An 11103-nucleotide genomic window follows, 5' to 3' on the forward strand; every position below is an offset into this window, starting at 1 on the left:
TAATAATAATTTAAAATATGTAGACAGACTTAAGATCATTTTTATAAAAATATAATTATACATTTATTAATATATTATGATATATAGAAAAAGACTGTACCTAGGGGGGTTTTTGGGGTTCAGACATATTACATAACTACACATGACATTGCTATTATTTTTGTTGGAAATAATTCTTGTGTAAAATATCATATTAAAATCATGGCAGAAATACGATTGAGAACGGTGATTATCATCGATACCTTTTTTAAACATTTTTGACTATTACGATTGAGAACGCTCAGTTTTCATAATTCCGGGCTATGTTGCTAAACTTTGCCATCTGAAAATCCTAACCAAATATATAATTAAACGTTTTATACATCGCAATCGAATTTTATGATTATCTATAGTTGTTTGAGATAATCTTTATAAATACAACGATAGCGAATTATTTGCAACGATTTATCAATAAAGTCTTTCATATAGATATTATTTGTGTGTTTGTAATATAATAATATAAATATTGAAATATAAATTAAATTATTTCTTAAAATGAAAAATAAATTCGTACGAATAATAGTTAATAGTATGCCCAGCCTTGCATATTAAACATTTTAGAAAATATATTAAGCTTAATTTTCATTTTTAGGCTACTAATGCCACAGAAAGTTTCCATTGCACTTCTAATATTCGACGCATCCACCTATATACGCTGTGATAAAAACATTACTAGAAACTAAGGAAGAAACAGTTTTAAAACTTAATGACATTCAACAGGGCACTATTCAAAAAGCGTCAAAAATAGAACAAGAAAAAATTTCAAAAACATTAATATCATATAATAAATACTGCCAAAATAAGTCTTCCGAAGAACTAATAAAATATTTATCATATCTAGGAAAGATATATCGGGGAATTAAAATTTAACTCATTTTAAATTTTTTGTATTATAGGTAGGTTATATTATTATATTGACAATGAATTTTTTATTATTTGACATATTTTGCTAACTTATGAGTTATTTTATTTAATTTTTAATTATTTTATTTTATTTTGACTTGAATATAGTTCGGTAACGTTGCACATAATTTTGTTCACAATCTTACTGTTTTTTGGGGTCAGTGGTTATTTCATTGTTTCATTTTGAGCGTTCGCAATCGTATTATAGCCAAAATTAATAAAGTAAGGGTTCTACAATAAAAGTGAACATTAAAAAAGGTTCCATTGATAAAAAAAACATTAAAAAATGCCCTAAATTACCAATTTGATCCAATTTATTACTCTCAACCATTCCACTATTGAAGATTTATTAGATTGAAACATTTTTATAGCTACTCCAAAATAAAAAAAAAAACTATCAATATCTATTCATTGTAAGACCAACATGGTAACATTCATTGCTCCGCGCAGAATCTAGAATAAGAACTTTAAATAGGTATGCCATAGGGCCATAGGACCAGATTGATTGGAGGAGACTTTTGTATAAAAGTAGACAGGTAGAAACTAGAAATGTCCATGTTCAGGTCACGTACACAGAAGGGGGTGTTTTGGGTGTTCAAACACCCCCTCCCACCCCGAAATACCCGAAATACTTGGGTTTTTGTATGGTTATTTACGTATTCAATTTTAAGGTTAAGTTGTTATATCAATGTTTGTATTTAAAAAAAATATTTTAAGTATACCTAATTTTCATTAAATTTTTTTTGTATATTTATTAAAAAAATTCTACTTTTCAATAACTGATTTTCAAAAACACCACCCAAAACTTTTCTGCGTACGCCACTGTCCATGTTTAATTTGAGGAATAGTCTAATTAGGTGTAGACGGGAGTTAAGTTGTTTCTTTTGCTTTTAAGATGAGAACCCCAGGTGGGTCTCCTGTATGGTAATAGGCCAAGATATTTTGCTTCACTTGAATTCTTCATTCTTACAGCCTTTCTTTTTCAATCAATATCAGTAGAAAGCGCATAAAGTAGTGCTGAGATTCGTAAAAGAGTTAATAAAACGAACTTATTATTTTTTAAGACACTTATATTCAGTTTCTACAAAAAGGTAAAAATTATTTATTTTTATAGCGTAAATTAATCATGCATTTTTAATGAAAACAAAATAACAAAAATTGTATAAATTAGTACTTGTTAATAATAAAAACGAATTAAATATATTTTATTACTTAATTAAAAACTAAAAATATAAAACCATGATTCATACATCATATTTTTATAGGTACTTAGCTTTTTAAAACTAGTTGTAAAAAACTTAATTTATAATAAGTACTTGAAACTACGATTTTATTTCACACATTTTTTTTTCTAATGTTTATTTTATATTATAAACACATGAAATAATTTTTATTTTATCCAATGTCTTATACGTATATATTTTAACAAATATAAAAATTTTAACTATGTTATTTTCAATAGAATTTAATTTTTAATTATGGAAACAAGGGTTGTAAAGAGCGGAATTTTAAAATCTTCACACCAGGTGGCATATTCAATAACCTGACACTGCTTCTAATAGTTCTAACTATAGGTAAGTGACTAAAAATTAATAAACACGATTTATGATAATACATCTGCCAACGTCAAGTGAATAGCGGTGCAATGGTGGCTACTATCAAATACTATAATAATTAATAAACGACTTATACATAGTGCTACTACTGCTACTGTCCACAAATTTAATTTATGTTACCTACCTATTGCCCTACCGACTACCGGTAACTTTGAAAGGAGGGGTACTAGTAGTTGCCCAGGAAACAAATCCATTACATACCGAAACATTAACCGTCATGTGATAACGTTATAGTGATAAGTGTTAAAATAGAAAATAATACATTTTAAATAATAAATAGGTACCTATTGAATAGTAATTATAAAAAATTTAACTCTACAGTTAACAATAATATTATTAAAGTTTTTTTTGTAAAATTGACAATTAACAATACATCAATGACATTCAATCAGAAATCAGAATAATATAGTCAACTGCAACTGATTTTTCTAATGAAGGTAACTACAACTATTAATATATTACTTCAAATAAAAATAAATATAATTTTTCTTGTTACGAATAATTATATATTTATATGCAACTAACCCTAATCCACAGAAACTATTGAAACTTGAAAATCACTATGGAACTGGTGAAACACATATAGCATGGCAAAAAGGAAGTGGTACTTACCTGGCTGTAACAAGTATAGACCAGTTTATTGGAATTTATAATCGTAATGGAAAACTAATTGAAAAAATCAAAATTTCAGGGTAAGTATTTTTTATTCAATTAATTTAAAATATGTATTAATTAATGTATCACTTGTCAATTGTGAAATTCTGCTTAATTATAGGAATAGAATAATTAGAGTTTATAAATACATTTTTGTATTTCAGAATATGTACTGGTTTAGCGTGGGATCGTGATGGTGATTTATTAGGAATAATATGTGATGGATCATCTAATTTTATTTTATGGGAAGCTAATTCGTCTAAGACTCAACAAATAAATCCAGTTTTTAAAGATAACCTCACTTGTATATTATGGTCAAAAGTCAGTCAAACTGTTGCTGTAACCTCAGCTAAAGGGAATCTAACAATATATGATTATGCATCTACTAAGTAAGAATATAATTATTAGTTTATTTTATTTTTTATTAGTCGTTTACTTATTCAACATATTTTAGACGATTACCAATACTAGGAAAACATACAATGAGCATTACATGTGGTGAATGGAACCGAAACAATATACTAGCTTTAGGATCACAGGATCAAACAATATCCATAAATAACATAGAAGGGGACACATTAAAAATTATATCACTTAGGGGTGAACCATCTAAAATAGCATTCTCAAAAATGAAGTCTGACCATAGAAAGCATTCTGAAGAAACAGTAAATTAATTTGTTTTTTGTTTTATGAAGTAATTTTCGAATAACTTTTTTTAGGTAAGTGTTTTAGTAAGCAACAAAACATTATATCTTATTGATTTACAAGACACAGATAATCCATTTGAACTGGCATTTAACTTAAAATATGGCTCAATAATTACTTATCACTGGTATGGAGATGGATATATTTTAATTGGTTTTAGCGAAGGTTACTTAATATCTATATCAACTCATCCTAAAGAAGTAGGTAAGGAACTATTTCAAATAAGAAATCACAAGGAAATGTTATCTGATGTTGGGTTATCTAAAATTGCTGGAAAGGTAGCTACGTGTGGTGAATATACGTAAGTATTTATACTTAATTCTAGTTAATTATTTTTGTTTTTTAATTTCAATAGAATATTTTAATATTAGAATTAAAGTACACGAGATTGGTAAATTGCAAGAAACTACAGCAGTACTAAATGTTGATGAAGGCAATGTTCTTAGTCATGTTTCATGGAGTGAAGATGGACGGCTTTTAGCTGCTACTACATCAGATGGTGGTGTTTATCTTTATTTAGAAGCCTTACCTATGTTATCATCATCATACAATAACTGCGTTGCATTTTTAACATCTTTAAACCAAGTTACTATACATTATTGTCATTCAGATAAAGTCAGTTCTCTTAATACCATAAACATTAACTTATTATAATATACTTATAAATAATTATATTATAATTTAGAATCAACCACCAAATTTGGTCTCTATAACTACAGAAATGGAACCAAGCTTTTTAAGTATTGGTCCTCATCATTTAGCCGTTGGTTTAAATAATAGAATTTGGTATTATAAAATAAATACATCTGATCCAATCAAATTATCAACATCTTTACTTGGAGATCGTGAATATTTAGGTACTGTAAAAAATGTTTGCATAAATGCTGAATTTATATCAGTTTTATTTGAAGGGAGACTTCAAATTCATACTGTAAGTATATCTAAGTATTACATATAATACAACTATTTATAAAAACATAATTTAATTAAGTAAATGTGTTTAACAATAACTGTATTACTTTATTGGTATTAATTTAAAAGAAAAATTAATTTATGTATCATAATAATTAATATTACTTACTATATAACAAATAATATCTTATATTCAATAATAAATTAATCATTATTCCTAAGAAAAAGAATTAGATTATATTTTATTAATATATTTTTTTAAATCTGTATATATGTGTGTGTGTGTGTGTGTGTGTAATAACTAATAGGATCATTATTGTTTAATTTAGATTGACTCTATTATTTCAAAGACTGTCAATGATAGTGTATCAAAAATGTTTCCTACAGATAAAGGAAGGAATATCAATAATCAGTATTTAACTAATGTTTTTCTTATCTACAGTACTGAGGTAAAAATATAATAAATTAAATCTTGTAATGAATAATAATGATGATGAATAATTAAATATTTTAAAAATACATGTCATGTAAATAAATATTTTGTACCATTGAAGAACATTTGTGGATTATAATTATATTATTAATGTATACTTAAATATACTCTTCAACTTTTTGATTTTTTGTTTTCCAAACTTGAAGATAATATTACATAGTAATAATTTTAATTAATATAGGTCATTAATGGACATTGTAAATATTTTTACAGGCAGGTAATATTTACTATTTTCATCTTGAAGACTGGAATGAAGCTTTTACTTATAAACATCATTCTGGTATAGTTAATCTTTATCCTAACCAGGAAGGTATAAGATGTATAATAGTCGATGCAAAAAATGAAGCATATTTGTATATGCCAGTATGTTCACTATATTTAAAATAGACAGATTAATATAATAAATCCTAATGATATTTGTTTTTAGGTTTCAGAAAAGATAATACCTATAAAAGATTTTCCCACTTCAGTTTGTTCTGTATTATGGGACCTTTGGCCATCTGAAAAACATGTATTAATAGCATGTAGTGATAAATCAGCATTGACATTTGTATACATACGTGACTCAATAAATGGTACAACATAGTATTTATAATTGTATATTATTATTTATTAATTATTGATATATGCTTACTGCTTAGGTAGTGAAATCCGTTACATTGGCGCTACAAAATTGCCCGAACGTCAAATTCCACTATTTTTATCTCATGGTGATTTGACTTTGGAGACTTCTACTGGAAAATTAAATACTATAATATTGTCTACACATACAGCATTATTAATGCGGCCAGCAGCTACCACACTAAGTCATCCAACCGAAAGATTAGAACAAGATTTAGACAAGCAATTAGCTCTTATTAGGATTAGTGATGCTTGGAAAACTTGTCAGTTATTAAATAAAAAAGAATATTGGGAAAAATTGGGTATGGCATGTCTACATTATTTTGATATTGAGACTGGTGAGTTAAAAATATAATTTTTTTTTTTTTTTATTGTTGTTTATTCAATGTAATAATTTTATTTTAAGCTCTCCAAGTATACACTAATCTTGGAGATGTTTCAATGGTCTGGTCATTAGAACTAATAAAATATATAGAAGATAAAAATTTGTTTGCTGGTCATTTGGCTATGTATATGAAACAATTTGATAAAGCTCAAGTAATAAATAAATGCAAATTATTTTTAATGTGTATAATCATGAAATAATTTGCTTTAGAAATTATTTTTGGAATCATCAAACCCAATTCAAGCGTTAGTAATGAGACAAGATTTATTGCAATGGGATGTTGCTTTAGATCTTGCCAAAACACTGGCTCCTGAAAGAATGCCTTACATTTCTTTTAAATATGGTCAACAACTTGAACTAATGTTTGTATTAATTGTATTTTACTGATTTTTTTTTACTAATTATAACTTTTTAGTGGTAAAGCTCATGAAGCTTTGTTACAATACGAACAAGGTCTTAAATCAGATACTGATACTGATCATCTAAGATATTGCCGTGAAGGAATAGCTAGATGTTTGATCAAACATGGTAATGCAAAAATGGGTATAAATTTAGCTTTGGAAATTGGATCAAAGAAATTATTAAACGAATGTGCTGAGTTATTAGAAAATACAAAGGTATAAAAAATGTTATATGATTATTTTCCTAACCTTATACAAATACATTTTATACAGAAATTAAGTGATGCAGCTGATTTATATGAAAGGATTGAAAATTGGGACCAAGCAGCTTCTTGTTATATTCGCTTAAAAAATTGGACTAAAGTAGGTGAATATGCTACTTACATTACTTCAACCAAAATTCATGCTCAATATGCCAAGGTATGTTTCAATGTTAAATTTTTTCTATATATAATTATATAAATCTACAATGTTGTAAAATAGGCTATGGAAGCAATGGGAAATTATAAGCAAGCATTATATGGTTATAGTGCAGCTCATGACTATGAAAATGTTATTAGAATGGATTTAGATAAGCTGGATGATCCACAACATGCTATTACAGTAGTTCAAGAACATCGCAGTACTGAAGGTTCTAAAATGATAGCCAGGTAATTTAAATTAGGTTTAGATGGTTTAGTCACAGAGTATTATATTATGGGTTTAGTTAAAGTCTTATTATTTTCTATGTTCTGTTACCAAAATCCTTGATAGTTTATCATTCATTATAATTGATAAATTATTTTTTTCAGATATTTTCAAAAAAACAATGAAATTTTACTAGCAATTCGATTTTTAACAATGTCACATTGTTTTACTGACGCTTTTAGATTAGCTTGTGATCATAACCATTTAGAATTGTATGGTGACGTTTTGTTAGATGAAGATGAAGAAGTAGCTATCCCAGAGTTTTGCAGCCTTGCTAAGTATTATGAAACTCAAAACAGTGCAGCTCTAGCAGGAAAATATTATTTTTATGCCAAAAACTATCAAAAAGTAAGTATATTAATATTATTTCAATGTCATTAAAAATAATTACAACAATTTTGAATTATTTTTAGGCTCTTAAAAATCTAATTGAAGGTAGTAAGGCTAATCCAAGTAATGATGACATCTTGTCTTTGGCTATTGAAGTAGTCGCCGCAGCAAAAAATAATTCTATTGAGGACGAACTTATAAAATTATTGTTAGGTGAAATTGACGATCAAGCTAGGGTACTATGAATACATTTTACATTTAAAAAAAAAATCTAGATATTTTGATTTTTCAATAATATTTTATTATATTACATATTTTAGAATCCAAAATTTTTATTTAGACTCCACATGGCTAGAAGTCGATATAAAGAAGCTGCAAAAGTGGCTATTATATTAGCAAATAATGAACAAGTTAAAGGTAATATTTTTTTCAAATTTTAATATTGAAAATATATTTTTATTTTTAATTTTAATACTAAGTTAATAATATTCAAATATCAATGATTTTTCCATACAACTTAAGTATAATTTTATTTAATTTTTTAAATTTGGAAATTAACAATGAATAAATAAAATTTTACAGGTAATTATAGGCAAGCCCATGATGTTTTATATAATACAATCTGTGAATTACGGAACAATCAATTAAAAGTGAGCAATGAGATGACTGCTAATTTAGCACTTCTCCATTCATATATACTGGTACGAGTGTACGTTCGTTTAGACAACCATAGCAAGGCAGCTCCATTATTGATAAGAGTTTCAGAAAATATTGATCGGTTTCCTTCACGTATGTCTATTAGTCTATATTAATTTGTTAGACTTGTTTCCCATAAGTTATTTAAAAATTTGATGCATAAACTGAATTTAATCATGTATTCAAGCACTAGCAATAATTAGCATAGTTCACCAGAACTCATTATAATTTAATAATAATCTTTGTATTTAGATGCTGTACAAATTTTAACCTCAACCGTCATTGAATGTTACCGATCCAACATGAAGGAAAGCGCATTTAAATTTGCAACTATTCTAATGAAAACTGATTACAGACATCAGGTGATTTAGGCTTTTGCGAATATATATATATATATGAATAAAGTTTTATAATATTGATGTTTATTATTATAGATTGATGAAAAATATCGAAAAAAAATTGAGAGTGTTATTAGAAAATCTCCAAGAGCTGGTTCTCAATCAGACGAGATCATAATAAAAACAGAACCGTGTCCATATTGTGGTCTTGACTTACTCTTGACAAGTCTCAATTGTACAAACTGCAAAAGTACTATACCTTTTTGTATAGCATCTGTAAGTGAAAATATTAAAACAATGTAAACAATAAAAATATTTTTATTATTTTTTGTATTGTTTTAGGGATGGCACATTACTAAAAATAATCTTACATTCTGTCCAAATTGTCGATTTCCCGCATTATATAATGAATTTGCTAGGTAAAGAAATTATTATGATAGTAAAAACTAGTTATAATTTTTTAATCATAATACATTTCATTGATGTATTTTTTATTTAGATTATTAGAAGCTGGTGAAAATTGTCCAATGTGTTCAAATCCAGTAAAGGTTGATTATCTACAAATTGTTGAAGATCCAAAACCATTCTTGTTTACTGAAGGAGACAAATGAATTTTATTGTTATTTATAAATTTACTATTTTACTATTTACTATTCCGTCCAATTAAAATGTGATAGATCTCTATACATTAGAATATTTCTAACGTTTTAATTTATACTTATAAAATATTAAACGTGTAATAATAAAATTATACATTAAAATTAGAAAGATTTCTACTATTTTCAATCTAATTAATAATTAGAAATTTAAATAAGAATACAAATACTAGTCAATAATTATGAGACAAAAATACTGCATTAATGTATTATATATTATTAATTTATTTGAGTGAACTAAAAATGCCAAATAAAATATGCACACCTTAACAGTGGCAGATAAATCTGCCAAGTTAAAAGTGGGGACAATTCCCTTGACAGTTATATTATATTTATAAGGCCTAACATTAAGTCCTAAATATTGTATTTACAAAATTATATAATATGAAAAATTTTAGGAACCCCTCTTCCAAAAAAAAAAAGAACATCTTAGATCCGCCACTGCATCTGAATGATAGGTATTCATTGCCCATTGGTTATTCATCAAAAGATGTTCAAATATTGTTTGAGCATTTGGATAACCACAATTTTCCTAGCTACTATGTAACTACACAGTTCAATTTAAACTAAAATTGAGTGCCTATATTCATTTTGAGTGGTTTTTTAATATTTTCTTAACAGTATTTTGAATAATTGGATACTCACACCAAGTTTTTCAGTACTTAACTACTCAATATTATTATTTATTTATTATTATCAATAAAGAGTATAGTAATAGGTAAATACCTATTTCAATGGTATAGTTTTTTTTGAACTAGTGAAAATAACATGGTAATTTTTAAAACAGAATTTGTATGTAGTTATTTCAGTTTTTTATATAATAATAATTTAAAAAATGTAAGTAAGTACTGTACTACTGCTCTGCTGTACATTATGTATGAAGTACTCGAGTAGGCCACTATCATAAATTCATAAGTCTGTTAAATTTGAATTCAATGATATATCATTATTATATACGAAAAACTATTATCATGCTGTGAGCGTAAACGGTCTATCAGCTTAATCTCTCAGATAAATTTTTTAAATAAAGCTTAAAGCTACTATAAAGTCATTTATTTTAATATTTTTACTTTTTGACTTAATTATTATAGTAATAACTAATAAGTAGGGACCCTGGATAAATATATTATCTAGGTTCTACTAATAGATTAATAATTGAAATATTTTTTTCCGAAAATATTGCATTTATTATATTTTTAGTATTTAATTATTATAATACTTAAATACGCAATATATATTAATACTATATTATTTTATCAACTTACATAACTCACTCAAAATGTAAAAACATCTTTCTATAAATACCGTAAAACAATAATAATAGATTCATAGTACCTATAGATAGATAATATATTAAAATAAATAAAAATTGTTATTGCGTAAGTAAAATTCAAATTATAATATAAGATCCATAAAAGTTGTATCTTCCACAAATAATGTTTTTAAATTATAACAAAATAATTAATATATTGTTATTTATCTTTTAAATAAGCAAATAGGTCTAAATTGGAACATAAAATGTCAATAAAAAATAATTGTCCAACTATATTTTTTAGATTTTATGGTTTCAGTATAAAATACTAAGAATCTTGTAAGTTTTTATACATTTTTAATCAAAATCATTTTTATATTGAAATTATAAATATAAAATATTAAAAATAATAATT

At 25.8% G+C, this 11103-nt stretch overlaps 1 protein-coding gene across 1 annotated transcript; it reads left to right on the plus strand.

Annotated features, from left to right (window-relative positions):
- Window positions 1-2655: 2655 nt before the first annotated feature.
- Window positions 2656-9508, plus strand: LOC113551746 (WD repeat-containing protein 19). The gene is made up of 24 exons (XM_026954192.1): window positions 2656-2995; window positions 3096-3250; window positions 3377-3601; window positions 3667-3877; window positions 3932-4218; window positions 4289-4532; window positions 4603-4848; window positions 5159-5278; window positions 5536-5685; window positions 5750-5897; window positions 5964-6281; window positions 6350-6480; window positions 6539-6690; window positions 6744-6945; window positions 7003-7149; window positions 7213-7379; window positions 7521-7764; window positions 7830-7982; window positions 8067-8163; window positions 8329-8535; window positions 8695-8804; window positions 8877-9056; window positions 9123-9199; window positions 9280-9508. The coding sequence occupies exons 1-24, from the start codon at window positions 2990-2992 to the stop codon at window positions 9389-9391; spliced, it is 4089 nt and encodes a 1362-aa protein (XP_026809993.1). The 5' UTR covers window positions 2656-2989; the 3' UTR covers window positions 9392-9508.
- The last annotated feature ends 1595 nt before the right edge of the window (window positions 9509-11103 follow it).

This window comes from Rhopalosiphum maidis, chromosome 2 (assembly GCF_003676215.2).
Source record: "Rhopalosiphum maidis isolate BTI-1 chromosome 2, ASM367621v3, whole genome shotgun sequence".
Classification (NCBI taxonomy): domain Eukaryota; kingdom Metazoa; phylum Arthropoda; class Insecta; order Hemiptera; family Aphididae; genus Rhopalosiphum; species Rhopalosiphum maidis.